General features: G+C 39.3%; 1 protein-coding gene across 1 annotated transcript; it reads right to left on the minus strand.

Moving 5' to 3' along the window:
• Positions 1 to 8: 8 nt before the first annotated feature.
• Positions 9 to 22,278, minus strand: LOC131352201 (LIM domain-containing protein 1). The gene is made up of 8 exons (XM_058388149.1): positions 20,620 to 22,278; positions 14,799 to 14,900; positions 8,679 to 8,746; positions 7,086 to 7,148; positions 6,299 to 6,429; positions 5,057 to 5,108; positions 2,897 to 2,965; positions 9 to 1,067 (listed from the first exon to the last, which is right to left on the minus strand). The coding sequence occupies exons 1-8, from the start codon at positions 21,725 to 21,727 to the stop codon at positions 951 to 953; spliced, it is 1,710 nt and encodes a 569-aa protein (XP_058244132.1). The 5' UTR covers positions 21,728 to 22,278; the 3' UTR covers positions 9 to 950.
• Positions 22,279 to 22,288: the final 10 nt, after the last annotated feature.

The following is a 22,288-nucleotide window of genomic DNA, read 5'->3' on the forward strand; positions in this document are numbered from 1 at the left end:
AAACAGTATAATTTATGTATTGCTTTAATACTTAACAGATTTTTCAATCAAATTCACTTGTCATGATTAATGAAAATCATGTTTTACATCTTTCACACGAAATGTGGCTCATTTTTTATATTATTGTTGAACTTTCAGCAGCTCCCTGTTTAGGTCAGCTGGATTAGCGCCCTGACCGGGAATCGAACCCGAGTCCCCGCAATGAGGGATCCTGCCGCTGAACTACCAGGATGCTTGGCTTATTTTTCTGTATTATAAAACGGCAGAAGCAAAACTCAAATTGTCATGACAGAGCCGCATCTTCTGAAATGTAATGTATTTGAATAAGAGATAACATATTTTGGCATTCTCTTAAACACATACATATATGTCATTACTTTCATAGGCTAATTTTGTGTAGCAAGATTGTAAAGATAAATAACAGACACATAGATGAATAATGCAGTACACAAAAATAAATTGTCACTCGGTCACACTTTCATACCATAAGTTATTTTTCTTCAGATTATACAATTAAAGGAGATTTTGTTTTAAACAATTTTATTCACTTTTTAAAATTTCCACTTTAAATGTATTCAATGAGTTAATGACTATGGAGAACTGAACCTATGACACAGAGATCTAAAATTTGATGTTCTAAGCCAATTTAGTCTATATCCTGGTCATCATGACTAACCAGCCTGCATCACTCTGGTCAAAGACACAACATAGGGGCTAAATTAAAACAAAACCATAAATACTGGAGAAGTATCTGAAAATTTAGGGTCAGCTCTTAAAAATTGTAAAATAAAATAATTTGGTTATAACAATACAAGCACACAAAGAGCTGTGACCCAAAAGTAAGGTGAGGTTTATTCTTTAATTCCACAACTGCAACTGATCTGCAGTCACACTGTGTCTCCTGACAGCCACAGGGGGCAGCAGATATCCAAATCCCAGTCTCCTTCATCTCACACAGATGGGCAACTTGACTCCATGTGTTTCAGGTGGCATGTGTGGCACAGCAGGTGGCCATCTAGTGGGTAACAGCGATGCCCTTCTTCATCATTCAGCTCCATCTTACAGTCCTGTAGAGAAAGGTGCAGATGATTCAATTTCAATGTTAAACATAATTCTGTAGTTATTTTCCTGAATGTTTGGGGCACCTGGGAAGAAATTCACACAAATGTTACCATTTCTAGCATTTATCATTCTAAAAAATACTTGATGTTGATACCTCTTGCATGTATCTCTGCCAGAAATAAAGCTGTAGCATTGTATAAGCCATTTAAAGAGTTCATTCCATTCCCAGTGAAAGAAAACTCCACTTCTTTCTACATTTATAATTTATTAGACAACTGTTAATTCTGGTCCATTCATTTGATCGGACAGAGGGTATTGCAAGAGTTCTTAGCACTGAGCTGGTGTGTTTCGCCTTGTGTGTATCACTCCACTGGTCTGTGTTCACCATAACAGTTTCTCCTTCTTAGTTCAAAACGTTTACTGTAGTGGAGTTAGCAGCATTGTCAGTGGACATGTCAAATGACCGGTTTGAGTATTTCTAAAACTGCTGAACTGAGATTTTTTTCTCTAGAGTTTAGTCAGAATGTGGCGAAAAAACAAAGGACATCCAGTGAGTGGCAGTTCCACAGAAAGAAACACCTTGTTGATGAGAAACATTACATTTGAGCTGACAGAAATGCTTCAGTAAGTCAGATAACCATTCATTGTGGTGAGTGGAAAAGCATCTCCGAATGCACATACACAGACTATAACAGCAGAAGACCATGGTGGGATCAACGAAAACAGAAAGTGGGCACAGGATCACCAAAACTGGACAGTTTACGATTGGATATTTTGGGTACATTTTGTGTATATAGAAGTGTTGTGTGTTGTATTAAGATTAATGTTGTAATACTCATTATAACCACATGAGTGCTTGTGCAATATTGCTTAAATCAGCTTATGTAAACCAATAATACTGTAACAGGGAATGAGTTATCGTTTTATCAGCATCATCCACGTCAATGTCTGCTTCATCACCGGAGAGAAAATCCTGCATGGCTCTTAAACATGATCCTCATTCTTCTCACTCCACTGATTGTTCAAATAATAGTTAAATATTAAAATAATAATCACTGAGTAATTTAATGAGGAAAAAGTCTTAATCCTGATTATTTTGGTAAAATACAGTTAGCATGCTCAGTTTTGGCAGTTTGCCTGCTTTCCAGAAATTAGACACTAGAAACCATCACACATATTGTTTATACAGAAACGATGCGTTTATCATCGCCTTAGTAGGTAAGATTTTCCGACTGAATGAAGGTGAAGAGTCATTCTAGTTAACAAAGCTGCTCTGATTAACAGAACCTCAAACAAATCCTCAGCTGCCTGGAGTTTGCTCCTTTTTGTATGTTTACTCTACTGTTTCTGGCAGCTGCAGAAGTATAATTAAAGATTCCTAAAAGAGGAGCACTTTGTGTTAAATCCACAAATCAACAAGAGGGGAAAAAAAAAAACGGATTGATGAATAACTGGGGACTCTTGGAACATGTTTAATTCTGCCACTGCAGTGAAGGGACTTGATGAGTACACTTCACTGCAAGTTCACTTTGATTGCGAGAGTTCGTGTGCTCATTAGCTGTCTATCAGTATTTAGCACAGCTGGAGAGTGCTTCAGCTGAGCCGAACACGGCTGAATGTTACAGATCAAATGCTTTCCAAACGCGATGCCGGCGTCAGTGGCATAATGAGCCAATCACTCGATTTATATGAGGGTTATACGTAAATATTCCTTCTTCTGACCTAAAAGATCTCTGTAAATAAATGCAAAGTTACAAATATGAAGATGTTAATGAACAGGCGATGTACTGGTGCTATTTTCCTAGAGGTAATGTAGTAGTGTAGTGTAACTCACCTCACAGTGGTAGCATTCTACATGATAGTCTTTATCCATAGATACCACTCGAATGGTTTCATCAGACCCCTGGAAGGTGGTGAAATAGATGTGATGACCATTGTTCGTGACATACACGTATACACAAATGTAAATGTAGATTCATATCACATATATAATGTTTCCTGAGCTAGTGTGGAAAACATCTCTGTCTGGAGTATGTACCTTCTTACCACTAGATTAATAATAAAAAATAAAAAAAACATGATCTTTATTCTGTTTTTAGAGATGTTTTTATAGTTGTCACTTTTATTTATAACCCTGCATCTGTCCTTATATATGTCCTTGTGTATGCATAGTTAAACAGCTTCTTATCTACCCTTAAAAAACCCCACTACAAACAAACAACAAACTACACTGCACTCAGCACTCAGGGGGTCAGGGTACAAATTCCATTCAGGTTGGCTCAAAGCAGATAAACTGTCCCCCCCTGCCCTCAGTTCTTACTCCGGGGCAACATTACTCAGAGGTAATCACCAAATATGTCCTAGACTAGTGGAGGAGGGAGCAGACAGAAATGGAGTCATGTTTCTAAGCTAGCAGAACATAACTTACACATTATTTGTACCAACACAAACTAATCCGAATCCAAATCCAAGCTGTTCATGTGTATTTTGGGAAACTCTATTAACAGTACATTTGACTTGAACTGATAAATATTATGAAACATAGTTGCAAGCATATCACTTTTGATTGGTTCCCTGCCAACATTCCAATTAGTTAAGTGTGAACAGCAGAGATGTTTAAGAAGTCCAAGTCTCTAGTTATTCATTTAGTTAAAACACTCAGCTCATTAGTGTTAGGTGTTTTATTGCACATGCTGTGGTATTATTTCTAAGGATAGAACTGCAGTTACTTAGTCTGGTTAATTTAATATTACAGTTTAAACATTAGAAATCATTAAGAAACCCAGTGTATCAATATTTGGATCAATCAGGTCGACTTAACCATTAAAATAATAACGTACATAATACATGTAAATATTTAGGATATTAGATCACTGGTTCAAATATGTTCATTACATTCAACAAGGATATAAATAATTCCTTGTCAATAATTTCAAGCTTTAAAGCAGCATTACTAGCTCTTATGGAAACTGCCGGCTACACCACAGTGCATAAAAATCTGCTGAAGAGTCAAATGTATGCATTTTTTATCATGGTTCAAAATATTCCTCAACCTTCAGTCTCAAATGTGTAGGATTAATTTTGTGACAAGTGCTATAGCCCCACTTATACTGTGGTCTTTGTGGAAGTATGCTGCTAAAGGTGAAGTGGCCTTTGTTTACATATATGAAGTGGACATTGTTTATATATATGTATGCCTGCATACTTTTTGCATATCCAGAGGATTAAAATCATCATCCACTAGATGGCATGTTCGAGCCTAAACATCCCTGTCTGATTGGTTTCCATGTCCATCAGTAATATGTTCAGCTGTTTCATGCCAGATACTGTGGGACACTGTGCAGTGGCAAGAAGAAGATGCCAAACACACAAATGAGCTCACTTACATTCTCTTTAAAATGTTCCGCTATTAATATTTTCTCAATATGTTTGTTTTAATGTAAATTTGAATGTATTTAGTAGTGTAGTAAAGTGTTAGATAGACTTTAATATTGAAATCATTCAGTGTCAATACCCAAAAAGCGATAATCTCATGTTAGACACAATGGCATTTCTCTATCTATCTATCTATCTATCTGTCTGTCTGTCTGTCTGTCTGTCTAAGCACCAACCCACCTACCTATCTACCTGTTGGTTTACCTGTTTATATATATCTATATATAAGTATGAAACCACAGGCACAGGCAACTCTGGTGCTATAAAGCACACATGCAGGAGGTCTTGTGAAATTCTATTTTCCTAAAGTAGCAGTGATATGTGTGTTGTGGAGGAAGGGCAGTGCAAAACAGATCAGTGATTAAACACACAAGTCCATTTTCTCTGAAGACAAACATTTACATCGACTCAGAGCAGCGAGAGCCCACCTTGGAACCACAGATTCCACACTATGCTGTGGAAAATTTTGTGTTTACAGCTAACGGTTACCAGTCCACTGTGGCTCTGCAAAAAAGGAAAATATTGACTGAGTTCAATGGTGTGAAGTCAGGAGGCTTACCTCAGGGGGCAGAATTGGCTGACTGCATGCTGCACACTTAGGAGCAAGAACCCTAAAAATCAGAGTATAGTATTTCAGTACCAAAGACAGATGAACAAAATAACTTTGTAAAATGACACAACCTCTTTAATTTCCATCAAAATTCTTTTATACCATTTTTCAGAGGGAAGAAAGGATATAGTGATCTATGCCTGAGGACAGAGACGGAAAGTAAGACGGAGAGGGGGAGGAATGAAAGGTGTTGGGCCAAGCTGCACATGTGTTCCTGTCTCTGCTGCCTTGTGAATTACTTATAAATGAAAAAGAGTTGAGGAGAAATCAAGGTTTGTTCCATCTACTAGATTTTTCCTGTATATACGACCACCATCTGATCTTCTACAGTTTCAGTGTGAAAGGACGTTTAAATCACACCATTCCAGTCATTTCTGTAGAAATGCACACATGGAAAGTATCTTTTTCCTCACACCTTAGATAGCTTTTTCTTTCCTCTGATCTTCCTTGGATATTACACAGCCTACTAAATGCTTACTCACTATCACAACACCTGCATATATGAGGTTGTCTTTCATGACAACGAAATAGCTATAAGGGTAAACCGGGGCATATCATATGCATATGATGTGTAAACAAATGACTAGAGGATGGTAGCGCGTGATTCTTGCAGCTGAAACTGATTCATCATTTGATGTATTTTCACGTCATTTCATGAAACAGGTGTGAGTTTGTTTTCCCTTCATTTGAGCCCTCAGAACTCTCATGTTCTCATTTCTGCACAACTTTGATGAATGAGAGCCAGTGTGTTTTTTTTTTTGTTACTCTACAAATATGACTCCTTCCCACTCACAAAAACTGTAATTACATTTAACCAAATGTTCAGTTGATAGACATACCAGATTACACACAAGAATGTGAGACGGTTGAATGGACCCTAACTCAACCCTCACTCGGTACTTTACATAGCCCTGCTCAGATAAATGAGTGTTTGGACTGGCACCTCACAGAAATGAGTTGTTTAAACATCTCTTGGTGATAGGAAGTCGCAGTCATAAGAGAGAATTCATGAGCTGCTGCTTTTATGTGGATAGCAAAGAAGGATAGAACAACTGAGAACACTGTGGCTGTTAAAGCACAAAATGTGTCATTGTAGTTAAAGCTGAAATATACAATGTCTTCTCGCACTTCATTTCATGCATCTTTGATCTTTTGCCATCTACACACACACACACACACACACCCACACACCTGTGGTAGTCTTTAACACAGTAGATCTTGTTCTCTGTGTCCACAGTAAAAGGAACTCCATCCAGGCTCTCGTTACAGATGACACAGCGGAAGCAGCCTGGATGGTAGGACTTGCCCAGGGCCTGCAGGATCTGTGAACAAAGCTCTGTGTTACTGATCTGTAAAAATCACACTAAGCAAGATTCAAGCATTCACAAAGTAGATACATCAGTGAGTTTAACCTCATTTATACTCATAACTGAGTTGTCTTTATTTGTCACAAATACATTACTACACGGTGAAATTCTTTCTTTGTATATCCCATCCTTAAGGGTTGGGGTCAGAGCGCAGGGTTAGCCATGATGCAGGGCCTTTGGAGCAGGGTGGGATGGGGGCCTTGCTCAAGGGCCCAATGGTGGCAGCTTGGCCATGCTGGGACTTGAACCCTGATCTTCCGGTCAATGCCGTTATAATAATGTATTTAAATATTAGGCTGTACTGTAGACAGAAGTATTTTCTCTCTGCCAGAGGGGAGCTTTTCCACATATTTTCAACAGCCTGATTGAGTAAACATGGCTAGACACTTTATTATTTAATCCTCAACATAACCATGTGTCGATTTTTCTGTGTGTTTTTTTTTTTTTTTTTTTTACGTGTGCTACGTTGCATCTCTGAAGCAAAAATAAAAATCAGATAGCTCTCTGGGAAATGTGTGAGGTCAAACAAGCAGATCTCTCCCTCCCATTTTATTTTATATGCAGTTTTTATATTAAAATACTAAATCAATGACCAGCACTGCTACACTCACCATGTCCATGATCAGGTGGCCACATACGCTGCATTTGTCAGCTGACTGCTGAAAGCCAGAGTACTGTGTTCAAAGAAGAGAGAGAGCAGTGTTCAGAGAAATAAATTCAGCCATCTTGAGTATACCATGACTACTTTACAGCATTGCAAATACAGAGGCTCTGCACATGTTTAGCTTGTTCATAAATGACTGATATTTAAAAAGGATACATATATTATTTTACACATAAATAATATATGTAAGGATACATATATTATTTATTTTATTTTTAACTAAATTTCAACCCCCTATCCACACATCTCAAGTGATCCGTTCTTAGATGTGTGACCTTTTTCTCATAGCTGCCATATTTAAGATCATAATTTATATCTGGCCACAGAAAAGCAATGAGAATTCACTAGCATTCAAGCAGCTATATTTAAAAAAAAAAAAAAAGGGTGATCTGATCATTGAGTTTGATCCATACTAAGTCCTAGGAAAAATATGTAAAGATCTGAAGTCAGGACATTTGCTCATTGAATCACAAGAGCTGTAATGCAGTCAGGTGCTGATATTAGACAAGAAAGTCTTGGGTACAGTCGAAGTTTCAGTTCATCCCAAAGTTGTTCAGTGAGGTTGAGGTCAGGGCTCTGTGCAGGTCACTTGAGTTCTTCCACACCAAAGTTGGCAAACCATGCCTTCATGAACCTTGCCTTTGTGCACTGTATGCTGGAACATGTTCGTTGCAGTGAAGGGAAATTGTAACGCTTTAGCACATAAAGACATCCTACACAATTGTGTGATCCCATCATTGTGGCACCAATTTGAGGAAGAAGCACATATGTATGCGATGGTCTGATGTCTGCAAACTTTAGTCCATATAATGTGCATTCAATCCACAATCCATCTCTGTAAAACGGCAAGAGTTTGAGAACCAGCTGTTGCTCTGAACGTTAAGTTGTTCTGTTCTTGAATGTTTATCTAATACATGTTCATGTACTGAAGCCCATAAATCATTTAGTTCTAAACAAACCCATGTCATTTATCTGCCTTACTTCCATTTAGCACCACGTCATAAAGGCAGTAGCAGATCTTAAATGCAGACTGTGCCTGAACTATTTATGTTTGCTGTCATGGTTACATTACAACACTGTTATATGGCATCAGGAATATATCTTTAAAACTGTAATTAAATATTTTGATTGGAGCCCCAGTCTAAGAAAATAACATGCAGGCAAATCAGACGGGAACTAAAAACTTCAGGTTCATTTTGGAAATAATTGTCATTTGGTTTATTGGACAGAACACCAAAGCATTATCCACTATTTAAACACTGAAAAAAGAAAAGCTCCCACTGAACAGACATACGGAAAGAAATGCTGTTATTTTAGTGTCTTCAACACCCACAGGCACTCATTTAATTAAGATTTAGTATGAAGACAAACATAACAAACTGAGTCTACTCAAGTCTGGATAAGCCACACTATTTGGAAGAGCCAACAACCTTGCTTTTTCCTCCTCTGACTCCTCAGAGCTCCATGTTCCAGATCTGGAAGTTCATTAAGTTGCTATATCTCTACACAACTAAAGAGATGTTTAAAGTAGATAGCTTACCAGAAAATCCTCTTCACAAAACACCTTGCCGGAGACATAGTAAAATGCTTTCCCCCTGAGCTTCCGACCTGCAGGTAGCACACAGAAATACAGATCACATGTTACATCACATGCGACTCACATTAAAACAAAGCCCATCTTTGAGAAAAGAGCTTTGACAAGGAGTTTGACAAATAAAACCAATTGCTAAGTTACATTTTTATTTCGTTTAATAAAAGAAAGCTTAATCTAATAAAAAAAAAAACTTGTTATATTCGTTATATTATGAGCTGTGTATTGAATTCTGCATCAACTCATATTGTGTAGTTCCTCCTCTGACTCTGCATTACACATTTACATAAGGGAAGGATATATTTTAGCTTAAGATATGAATATTTTAACAAGGACGCCGCATTAGAGGGTAAGACAGAGAGTAAGGACCACATGGAGTGTAGGCACTCGCCATTCTGTGCCACCAGTCTATTGGCGGGAACTGACCGTGTGGACTTCCTGCCTGAATTGGTTCTTTTTTGGTTCTCCTTCTTCCCTAACCGTGAGCATACACGCACGCACACGTGCACTTAAACGCGCACACGCACACACACAAGCATGCATGCACACACACACACACCCCTCCCACTCACAAACCCCCTGTCCCACAGGAAAGGGGAACATTCCACACATATTGTAAGGAGGGGATACAGGGTAATGCAGTTAACCCTTACAGGCCTGCAACACATCATCAATAAAAGCCCTTATTCATTTGACTCCAACATACGGGCATTATACATACTCAGCGGTTTTTCTGGGGTGAATCAGCCTATTGTGGGTCTACAGTTTGGCTCACACCCTATAGAATGCCAACAAATACAGAAGAATGGCAGTCAACTGCAGCCACAAAAACTGTTCTTAACACAGTAAAAAGACTATCACACGCACAAGTCTGATCTCTAAAATGCCAAGAAAGTGTGTGAAAGTGTCTAACAGCTCAGATGGTAACAATATGCAGCATAAGAAACAGAAAGGAAATGAAGCTGAATTTGTCAGTAAAGTCAGGGTGTGGTGACTAACTTGTATAGTCTCTTGGGAGATGACGGTTAAACGGCAAACTCGGTAGTCTCATGGGGTTTGTTTTATCTAACAGAGCTCATCCTTTGTTCTTTAACTGGTCTTCTACTTCCTCCTGACCAATACATTCATTTTAACAGTTAGAAAGTCTAAAAGTATTTAAGAACTGTCTAATTGTCAAATTATCGATATATTAAAAGCCCACATTTTTGATCGTCTACCAAAATGCTTTTATTTGCCAGTCTTAACAGTAATTTGGTTACTATAACAAAGTGTTTAACACCTCTGTGTCATAGCATTCTTTCAAATGATGCAGAAATGATAACAAAACCAGTCCATAATTGTAAAATCGCTCTATAAATTGTTTCTCTCTGATTTCTTATCTACATGTTTAATTATCCTTGTTCATAAACACTTCAATGGGGAATCAACAGCAGCAATCAACTGCAGTCTTTCTCAGCCAATCTTATCTCCTTCTTATATATCTTTAATCGTTCCCTGGGTTTCTTTAAGACAAACATGCCAAAAGAAGAAATTGAAATCTGAACAGACTGTTCTTTCCTTTCACATTCTTTTCACTCGGTCTTTATCCTGGAGAGAAGTGCCAGAGTTTCCAGAAAGGCAAAGCTTGAGTTTTAAAATAAATAAAAGGATCAAGTTCACTTTGTACTGATTTCAGAGCACTCATATTTAGACCAGTCTTAGCAATTAATTCCTATGCAGAAATGCTTTATATGATATTCTGATTGCGTCATCTTCTGGGTTGCCATAGCTTAAAAAAATCATTAGAATCTGACAATCTAAGGGCAATATCTGTTATAAAACTTATTGAGCTTCACGAATCTAAACTTCATGCATTGATTCATAGCACACAGCATTTTTTTTTTATTTCCCTGGTCAGCCGTGGGGACTTGGGCTAGTTTCTGAAAAAACAAATACCCCCACCTCCTCCCCACCTCAATTCATTTTCCCTTCAAAACCTGAAAAACAAAAACCTTCTGTGGGATTATGAATACAGATGGAAAAATGAAGACTGCCCCACACACACACATACACACACACATACACACACACATACACACACACATACACACACACATACACACACACATACACACACACATACACACACACATACACACACACACACACACACAAAGGGCACACACAAAGGGTGATAGATTCAGATTTAAATTATATATAAGTCTTCAGTTTACTTTCAATTCCAACTGAAAATAATAGTTGGTATAATTGGTAACTAGTTGGATTAACTATATCAATATAATCAATTACTAAAGAGGAAAATGAGCTCAAAGTGAAACTTCAGGCCTCGTGGTACTGGGTGTTCAGACCTGAATAACAAATATATCTCACACTAAAGGGTTGAGCTTTAACCAGGATCAGGGCAGCCCTCCTCAGAGTGTTCAAACAATCACCACCCTGTTCTCTCCAACACACTGCTGGTGAAACAGCTGCCAAACTCAAAGCCTAACAGTCAACCCCATAAAGATATCCAATAAAGCAAAGGAACATCAAACAGAGGAAATGGAAAATTTATATGTGATAAGGCACCACAGGTGGGAGATCAGAAGTCCTTGACTTACACAATCCCCCTTAGTGTCCAGACCTGTAGCCTCTTTACAAAGCTTCTCTATAGAGGGGATGATCCACGGCTAGATGTAAAAATAGACATTAAAAGCATGCCTTGCTAACCCATGGATAGTATCTAGTACACTTCCTGTGCCGGTCCCTCGTGTCTGGTATGTTTAGAAAAGGGAGGCCATATTCTGTCAGAAGGCCATCTCTGTTCACGGGTATTTATGGCTTAGTGATTCCCTTTCTGCTTTCCTCTTTTAAGAGCCATTGTGTTGCCAATATACTATTTCTAGATCCTTTATTAGGCCATAAAGCTAATGTTCATGATATAAAAGCGACACTGATACTGGTTCTGCTGTAGCACTAATTATGATTTTATGGTGCTGTAAAAAATTGTTGAAAGGCGTATCAAGGCACCAGAAGTGCCATAACTAACAATCTATCTTCCGTCACCAACCCACATTAGATAAAACTTCACAGGATCAATCTTTGACACTTTTACCCCATCCATAAAACAGTGAAGTTGTTAATACCATATACCACAAGACTCTGTATTACAGCTTTGGTCGTTCAGTGTAATTTGTATCTGTGGGTGGCCTGGCCACTTAACAATGCACAGAATGTGACACTATGTCTTATTAATTTACAGGCCTTTGATACGCTCACCAATAAACCCCATATTACTGATGGAGTGTAAACCACTAACCACGCTTGCACATCTGGATTTAAATGTCTTTTGGTGAACTCTAAGCAAGCCATTATGTGTCTTATGTGACTAAAGATTTGCTTCTGTATGGCCATCATGAAGACCTGTTGAGGTGCCACAGAAATAACTGTTGTGATGAGAGAACTTCCCCAAAGGACAAAGACCTCTGACCAAACCCTGTGCCATGTATTTGGTCTGTGTCTCAAAAAAAATCCTGCCTTACACCTCCCGAATGTATTTTTTTTTTGCACTGAAATGTATTGTCAGCTGAATGGCGTTACATAGACACAGAGGTACCTTTCCTTTAACATTTTAAAAATGTATTATTATGCAGGTTGATGTGAAAAAGAACCACGCAAGAATTCACTCTATCTTTCTGCCGGGTAAATAAATGGTCTGAACACAACTGAGTGCATACACAACACTTCCAGGAGACTGGACATCCTTCTTTCCTCTCTCATCATGTTCCAGCCTTCACTCTCACAGGCTCAAGCTGACATAACACACCACACTGATATCCATCTGCTCATCCCACCCAAGGATCAGAGACCCTGCTCTCAGACTGCATTCCTGTTCATCAAGGGCCCTTTCTCATTGGAATAACACATAGCAGCCCTAAAAAGCAGCTAAACACGACCTTATAAACACTGGTAGACAGCAGATGGCTCATAAACACAGGTAGACCTCTAGAAATGCAAAGAGCTGATTAAGTGTATGACGGTTGAGGTAGAACTGACAATCCAGTAAACCTAACTAAGGGAAACCTGCAAGGGGCCAGGACAAAAATGTTTTCATTTTCAAAACATGCAAAGGATCAACAGAGACTGCATTTACACAGGGCCCAGAAATGTGAGGAATGTCTTTGCTTATGGTATATGGTAATAGTTCCCAGCATAAATCCCAGCACAGACCCTCCCCTTGTTTGCCCCAAGTAATTAGGAAAGGAATTGGAAGTACTGGATTCGGCCGAACCAGAGCGCCAGTCATGCAGATGAGAAGCTTAGGAATGCCCAGCAAGTTTTCCTTTCAGGAGTTTTTGGGCACTGAAGGTGTGAGTGCCAAGTCTAAATAAGAGGTGGGGGTTGATGAAACTGGTTAGAGGCATGTATATTGTCTGAACACAAACATATGGCTCCTGTTTGGAATCATCAGTTCCAGCAGCACCTGGCCACACGCCACCTCACAGCATGAACTCTGAGCCCACACACAATGCAGCCAGCTCAGTGTTGAAGCCTGACACCCCCTCAATGCCTACCAGTGATGTAGCCAGCAATGAATTTTGGGGTGGGGGTGTAGGAGTGGAGAAATGTACTATATAAAATCACAGATCTGTAACATGTTATTGCCTTTTGGGTGGATTCTGGACAGTAGCAGGAGGAGTGATGGCATGAATACTCAATTTTGATGATACAAGGCACTGCTTATTCAATTTAATGTTATTTCTTAAGTACTTTTAACAATGGACACGGTCACAAAGCAACTCTATCTACTATCAACCAATCTCACCATATTAATAGCTTTGCTCTAAAATGCCTCTGAAATAGTTCCACTTAATACGATTAAAATAACACACTAGTAATAGGAGGAAAATTACATCTAAATTTATAATACCAGACCCGCCCTTCCTTTTCTCCACCTACCGTAAACAAATTCAAACTGCTGCTTTCAGCACACACTCACAAGATATATGATTTTTCCATTGTGCAGTGCTTAGTGCTTCAGACGTTTCTTTACATCTTTTTGGCATTACTTAAAAGGAGACACACCCTGAGAGCAAATAAGCAAGCACATCCAGTTTGCTATGCTCACACAAGGCCACGATAGGGAGCACCCTAAGACACCTGGTGAAAACGACAGATTTATACAGAATATAAAGGATGAATGTTACCTGGTAGATTAATTAACCCATACAGCCTTATACAAATACTGTTAACTCAACTGCAGATTCAGAAATATATCCAGGCCCAGGCACCTATTTTGCCAACTTGGCTGGGGTGGTCAATTCTGCTGGTGCTATGTGTTTGATGGTCATTTCACAGACAGCTGACTCTTCTTCTCTATTCAGCTGGCTGAAAAATAGTAACTGATGAATGTTTTGAACAGTTGAATCCAAGTTACAGCTCTAACAGCACTAAACACTGTGTTGTTTCTGTGCTTCGGTGTTGAAGTGCTGCATATAAACTAAGTGTTTCCAAAACAGGGTTTTAGTGCACTTTAACACAGTCCCTATCAATAGTACTTTACTCCATTTTCTATCTGTTGTACTGTAGTGCTAGGGCTCAATAAATCCCCTACCCCTGATTAAGGATAAATGGATTTTAAAGCACATCAATAAATAAACATATCCAAAATTAGACATACAGTATGCCTCTAGATTTCTACTATTGCAATGTCTTGCTGGCTGCTCTCTCTGTATGTCAGCTTCTGTTAACGCTGCAACCCATGTTCCTACTGGGAAAAGAAGATCAGAGTACATTACGCAAGTCATATTCAAGCTATTTTGGCTGCTAATAGTTTAGCACTGACTACAATTTCATGACAATGATGTTTAAAGCTCTAAATGATTTCGCTCAAGCATATCTTTCTGATCTCATGAAGTGATATAGCCCACCCTGAGCACATTGCTTAGCTGAGGCTGTTAATCTCAGGTATCAGTCACAGCCCATAAACTCTGGAATAACACTAGGATTCGTACGTCCATGGGGGTTTGTAAAAATGAGAACGAGAGCATAAGTAATAGAAATATGAAATGTATGAAATGAGGTACTTACTGCAGGCACTGCAGGTGAAGCAGCTGTCATGATAGAGGTTACCCATGGCCTGGCATGCTTGATTGGCTCCAAACACAGCTTTACTGCATTTCACACAACTGCCTGGAAAAAAAAGCCACAAAACAACTATTTCAGTTCTGCCCTTATTATTACATGCAGTAACCGACACAGTGGCAAGTGTGGCACCTTTGTGGGTTATGGGCTCGATCCCACATCGGCACCGCAGCAAACAAGCCTCGCTCAGCTGGTGTCGGTTCTCTGTACACTGATGGTGTGTCACTGGGTGTGTGCATTTAACTCCAGGTTCATAGATGTTGCCTCCGTCACCACATTCCTCTTCCCACAACTACAGTGCATTACAACTATTTTTAAAGCATTCGCAATACATCAGCATTCACTAATGCTATGGCTCATGTGTTCAGATCCGTCTAAAAGAAAGCGATTCATTCCATGACATGAAACATGACATTGAGCATGAAACTGATTGTTGAATAAACCAATATGGGGGGGAAGCACAACAGCCTGGTAGCACATTGTGTCATTATGAGTGGAAATATAATCCACTTTACTTGTTTGAGTTGGCACACACGTTGAGAATTCTGCCACATGATTAGTGTAATCAGATGCTGTCGGGTTCCCACAGAACACTGCCAAACATGATACATGCACATACCCACACACACTCTCTATATCAACAGGATGTGGGAAGAATTATGACAAAGGGTATGAGAGACAGCAAAGGAAAGAATCACAGAAGAAGGGTAAAGAGAGAGAGAGAGGTGAGAGGAGGGAAGAGAGATTATATAGAACCATATTAAATGAAATGAGATTGGTGTTAAGAACTTGTGTCATGTTTCCTATTATGTCGAATATTGTGAGAGCTGGCACACTGCGACATGGCCCCGATTACTGTTATTTCCCCTCTTTTACTAGTTAAATCTTCAGTGTGGAGCAACAATACAATTATGGCCCTGTCACAATAATTGCTCTCACTTGGTGTACAGTAAAACCGTGTTAAAGAGCAATGGGAAACTGAGCCCTTTATAATGTGCCTCTGTTAACACTGCCAACTGTAGACAAAAGAAGTGCATGATGCTACAGCTTAAATATGTCAATCCTCCTGGTTACAATCCATGGTAAAAAAAAAAGAGAGAGAGAGAGAGAGAGAAAACTACTGATTTGCTATTCTATACAATGTTTGGGCATAACACATTCTAACTTCCAGCTAATCTTCCAAATATTTAACATAAACACGTTAGCAAAATGTGTTTTTCAACAAAAAGAAGCTAAATGACATGATCACAAGATCCTAATGAAATGCTGAAAAAAGAAAAAAGCCTACACAACGGTGGTCTTTGTTAAACATGCAGATATACACTAGGCCTTGCAGTCTGTGAGAGCAGATGAGGAATGGCATGACGTTCAGCATCACGCTGGGTTAACAGCATTACCCACAGAGAGTTCTCCTCCAAGGTAGAGACGAACGTCAAGGATAGGCTGGAATAAACACCCACAAAGAAGCTTCTGTTCTCTCAGGGTTCAAACATCACGCATTTGAGCTCTGCCTACACCCTCTCTGCCCACTCCAAACAAACCACCCCTGAAGTGTTAAGCTCTGCTAGAGGACTACCACACCCATGTTACTTGCCTTCAGCACAATATTTTCCATACAAAAATACCACAGATGCTAAACCAACCACAACGCTGTCTAATATTACACAGAAATACACACTGATACTGAAAAAAGTGTAGCGGTGGTGAGGCATCTTAATTTCTTTAAGAAATAAGTTATCTCACAGGTCTCATAGCTACCTTAACATTCATTTTCTGACTTGTGGGAACAAAAATACCCAAATGTATAAATTCATCTTGCGGTCATTTTTTATACTTTGTTGCTTTCATCCAGCAAGAATGATTTGTATGGTGTTTAAATCCGATTTTTCAGAGCCTGAATTCCTGATGCTTGAAAACAAGTTTCATTATTCTCTAAACTCCCACAAAGTGAATTACTGTGTTAAAATACATACCAAATTTTCTACAGCTTAAATCATTTCAATAGCTGAATTCCAAAGAAGTGATGTCAAAGCCAATATATCTTTTAATTCTTTAGCATTCCCACTGAAATCATTTCCTTTCTTCAAGCATTAAGAGTTTCAGGTTGATATGAGCCATGGATTTTCAATGTATAGATCATCATATCCCCCACCAGGTAAGTGCTCAGTCCATATTGTGCCCTAAAGTGGGGGAGGTGATTAGGACTCCATGCACATTTTCACTTTCCTAGGTTCTTTCGGACCACAGCTGCAGAAAGTGCATGCACCATTTCCCATTTGTTGTTGTATGTTTCTGTAGCACCAGGTCCTGGAGAAACGTTGTTTCATTTCACTATGTACTGCGTCAGCTATATGTGGTTGAAATGACAATAAAGCTTCTTGAATCTTGAATATGTGTGACATCAAGCATACCCTTGAGCATGCATGTGATTTGGCAACGCCAGTGTTGAAAGTGATAAATAGGACAGCATGCTTTAAACAGACAGCCAAAATTCCTTATCAGTAATCTCATGCAGCGGTCTTTGCGATAAGGTTGCAAAATCTGAGTCTACAGAAACTATTGCTCGATGATACTTTTAGGAAGTGACAAGCTAAAGGAGGAGCATGTGTTTAAGGACTCAAAGGAATTTTTGACTCATGATGACTAAGTTACATGCCACCCTCTTCGAATTTCTTTTGAGAGCCATCCTCTTCAAATTTCTATTTTTGAGAGCCACCCTCTTTGAATTTCTTTTTAAGAGCATCCCTCCAGCCAGAACGGAAGAGATCACAGCGAAGAAATCACATAGGCCTACTTAAACCGTAATAACTTTTGAATAAATATAGTAGGCATGTTAAGAAACACCCTGAAAAATAAAAGCTCACTGAATTTACTTCATTCAAATGAGTCCATCGGGTTCCACGTGACCAAACTGAGAAACATTAACACAATTCGTTTTCATACATCCAACGTGACTGTTACATCCATCCATACATCCATCCAAATGTGAACTGATCATACACACTTTACATAATTCAGTCTATTAGTTAGAAAGGTCAGTAAATAGAAAAATAAGTTTAGAGTGAGTAATGAAATCAAGTTTTGTTGAACAATGCCATATTTTTATGTCAACTTTACATATTATTTTTTCTTAAATCTGACAGACCATATATTCCTTATTTTTCAAAGCATTTATGATTATCTACTGAATCACTAAGGAAGGGGCATAAAGCTTAAGTCTGTGTGCATGATCCTATAGCTATTGCCAATTGTTAAAGGAATTCTTCGGTATTTTTTTGCTCTTTGTACCTAGGAAAAGTTTTAGGATGTAGCCTCAGGGAAGTTTTTCTAAACAAGGAACCTGAACGCCGTGTTCGAAAACACAAAAGGATTTGTATTATCGTTAAACTACCCCTCGTTGCACCTCTCTAGCCCTCTGTAGGGGAATTTTGTTGTTTATGGAATCTAGTAATAAGATATTAGAAAGACAAACTGTAAAATATTAGAGTAAGAGAACTAATATCAAGAAATTTGGAGAATTAAGATAATATCAGCTGGCATGTTTGCTCCTTTCTCTTCCTGCTCTGTTTAACATCATATCTGAGCATCGTTTTATCCTGAAGCAAAAATGTCGGATACACACAAGTTGTGTTTGAATGTCTAGACAGAGAAGGTTACTATATCTCCTTTCTTTGGATCTCAACTCTGTCTCTACTGAGCCACTGGCTCTTGGACACTGTAGATACTATAGCTCTTCCCTATGCCTATTTAATCATCATCTCCTGGCTCTGGCCCAAACTCTCTACAACTGCTTTTCCAGACATTCCTCAACATCCCCCTGGTGCAGCAGTTTGGCTGCATGTTCATTTTCCCAGAACCTTTGTGCAATGCCTTGCCTTTGAGCTCAATGCTGCATGTAGGGTTTAAATGTAGGTGCTGGTATATAATTGAGAAAACTTTATAATAATAAAAAATACAAAGATGTTTTTGAAGGTAGCTCTAATGCTTTTAGCTGCATGATATATTGTGTACAGTGTTAGGACATTGTCAAACTTTATAATACTGCTATTGCAGATGATTTATTGTGCACTAATATCATTCTTAACATCTCTGAGTATTCCAGAACTTTTCCTGTGGGTGTTTTGATAAACTGTGGTACTAACGTCATTCAGAAAAAATAAATAAATAAAAGTTAATGAATGTAGGCCAATCTTTAACTATAGACAGCACTAGGACTAAACTAGCATCAATCCAGTATTAATATTGTATGGGAATATGCTATTTTTGTCCACGTTCTTGCCCGTAATAGAAAGGAAATGAGATGGTTTCAAGTGTTTCAAGATTGACATACAAAGCAATGGCCTGTTGTCAGTGACCACAAGGTACAAAGACTGAGAATAGACACAGTGATGTCAACCCTCACCCACTGTTCACTGGAAAAAGACTGAGCCATGAAAAGCAAGACCCGGTTTTAAAATATGCTTAGGCATCAGCAAGGCCAAGCTCTCCATTCGTCACTCAGTCCATTTTGTGGCCTGACAGAATGAGTCAGAGAATGAGCCACAGTGTGGAGTGTGTGGACGAGGCTCAGGAAGACCTGAGAGAGGACAGGCTGTCAGTCCTACACAATACATCATCCTGAATGTCCTGTTTTTTCACTTAGTCACACCAAAATCTGTTATCACTTTGTGGTTTCATGTATATGTGTAAACAATAAGTTATGCTGGTTGACAGAGTTGGCTGTTTTGCTGTGATAGACTCAACCTTAGAAATATGTAAAGAATATCAGAATGTATACTTAAACATATGCTTGTGTAACTCCTGATATAATAAAATAATTATAAAATAAAATTAAATAATAAATAAAATAAATAAATAAATAAAATAAAATAATTATTCTGTAATGATCCTGGAAACACCATGTCATCACATCAGGATTTCTCGAGAAAAAAAAAACAAAAAAACTTCTTTATAAATAATATGAGGTCAAGGACAAAACAATTGCTGTGCTAAGCAGCCTAATGCAGAAATGGTCAAAGTCTGAAATCCTGAAATACAGGAAGGATATCATAACAGGAAGCACAGACATCAGGATTGCATATAAAGGGAAACTGTGATATTCACAAACAAGAACTTTTTTGCTGACACTGTTGTGCACTTTCATGTAACTATGTAGTCATGTTGCCTTTCTCTACTTCACTACATTGACCAGTACAGTGTGTTTTGTAAGAGCTCTGTCACGGCGACTTTACTGGCTAAAATGAATCAGTGTTAACGTCTTTATTAACATCTATAGTTACTCATGCTATAACAAGGCCCATTCAGGTGCAACAGGTACGAAATGCAAATAAAGGATCTCACCTGTAATCAAAATCTGTAGCTTTGAACTAGAATTATTAAAGCATATTCCCTAAGGTTTTGTCCAGAGGTTTTAGGACAAGCTGAAGAGGTTGAAGGTTAATTAAATAAAAACGAAACAAAACAAACAAACAAACAAACAAAAAAACGATCGTAAATGAAATCTATTAGTCTGGAGACATATAAGCAACAGGGTGCAACTAGGCATCATTTAGACACATGCTTGACTACATCACTTGACTTGGCCTTGCTCCACCCTGCTTCACTCACACTCACGCTTTCTCACACACACTGTGAAGGTCAAGTGGAACAGACAGCTTGTTTTTCAATCAGTGGGCTGTTAAATACTGTTCTGCAAAATTACAGATGAGAAAAAGATTAGATGGGAGGAAAAAAAACATGACAGTGGGAGTGATCACATCTGCCTTACCAAAGTAGTCAGCCTTAGGCTGGGCATCCATCTCCTTTTCCAGGCGTTCAGTTAGAGCTTCTAATTTTATTTCAGCTGCAGACGGCCCAGGCTCGGGCTGTATACGGAGAGTGTGGCATGGCAGTTTGAGCGCCTGAGGAGAGTTGTGGACATCGCTCTGAGCCGGCTCTGCGACAGGGTTCGCTACGTTGTCCGGAACAGTCGGACTGCTATGGCCTCGAGTGTGGCACGGCACTTGACCTTTAGGTTCATATGCTTCTGGTTGGCTTTGTGCTAGCGGGGACAGCTGAACAGCAGAGCATGTCCCAGTGCTTTGAGGAACTCCATTGTGGCCTCCATAGGGTTCCTGAGGCATGATGGGTTCTGGGTGATGAGTAGGGCTCACATAAGGAGAAGACTTGAGGTACTCTGGTTCTCCATGAGAACCTGTGGCTGATGGAGGGAACCAATCAGGTGTCCCAGTGGGTGTTACAGTTTGGCAGGGTGAGCTCTGACGTAGAGGAGGAGTTGCTCCATGATTCATATTAGTCCCAGGTGAATTTGAACTCAAGCCAAGGATGGGTGATGAGCTCGGACACTGAGGATTGTTCTTAGATGCCCAAGTGCCAGAAGGACTGGCAGGAAGAGGCACAGATTGCGGATAAGAGTTTCCAGGTTCCACAGATGCATTATGGCACGAGCGCGAGAGGTCTTTATTGTCATTATTGCTTCCATAGCTGAAACTCCTGCCATCATGTGGGCTGACCGGATGATGTTTCTGTCCTTCATAGCATATGCTCGGTCCTGAGAGAATGGGTGGCTTGGATGCAGCTTCATGTCTGGAACTACTGATAGGCGGTCTGTCTTTGGTGTAAAATCTGCCATCTGCTACTTTGACATGTCCACCGTTTAGCCTTTCTTCGAGGTTGTTTCTCGCCATCTCTTCATGGTGCTTCTGCATGTGAATTTTGGTCATTTTAGAGGCGAACACTCTCCTGGTTTCCTCAAAGTCCGGGTTATTTCCTGCGTCCCTCTTCATGCGGAACAGTCCGTCCCTGGACGCCTCGTACATGTTCAGGTCTTCGATAAATTTGCTCGCTTCGAGCCCCAAATCTTCGTATTTATCCATTTCCACGGATTTAAAGCGCTACAGCGAATGTGCGTGTGTATACAAAGTAAACTCAAAAAGTTTTGCTAAAATATCTTAGAAGTGTTCTGAGTGAAGAAATCACTTCAAAATTCTCATTTTGTCCATGGTGTAAAGTAAAGGCACAAACGCTAACTCACCAAAGTCTGAGGACAAAACTGACTCTGCGTAAATCCACTCCCTGTATGGAGGAAAAATAATCCGTGTGGGGGGAAAAAGAAGCAAAAATAATCCTCGTGAGAAAGGTTTTCTGTTAAGGAAAAGGCGAAAGTGAGCGGAGAGAGCTGAGTGTAAAAGGCATGGAGTCGGAGTGAGTGTGTGTTCAGTCCTCCTGTTCATCTGAACTGAAGCTCTCAGACAGGATGCTGTCCGCTTTTAACCACACTGAGTGAGAGAGATCAGCTCGGACCTTCACCACACTCCGAGTCTCACTTCAGACTCCTGTGAGATTTACCCCCCCGCCTTCTAATTACACTACAGAACATCCCGTTTCTCATAAAAGACTGTAAACGGTCATATACCAGCAATAAGCGCGAACATGCG

This window comes from Hemibagrus wyckioides, linkage group LG01 (assembly GCF_019097595.1).
Source record: "Hemibagrus wyckioides isolate EC202008001 linkage group LG01, SWU_Hwy_1.0, whole genome shotgun sequence".
NCBI classification, from domain to species: domain Eukaryota; kingdom Metazoa; phylum Chordata; class Actinopteri; order Siluriformes; family Bagridae; genus Hemibagrus; species Hemibagrus wyckioides.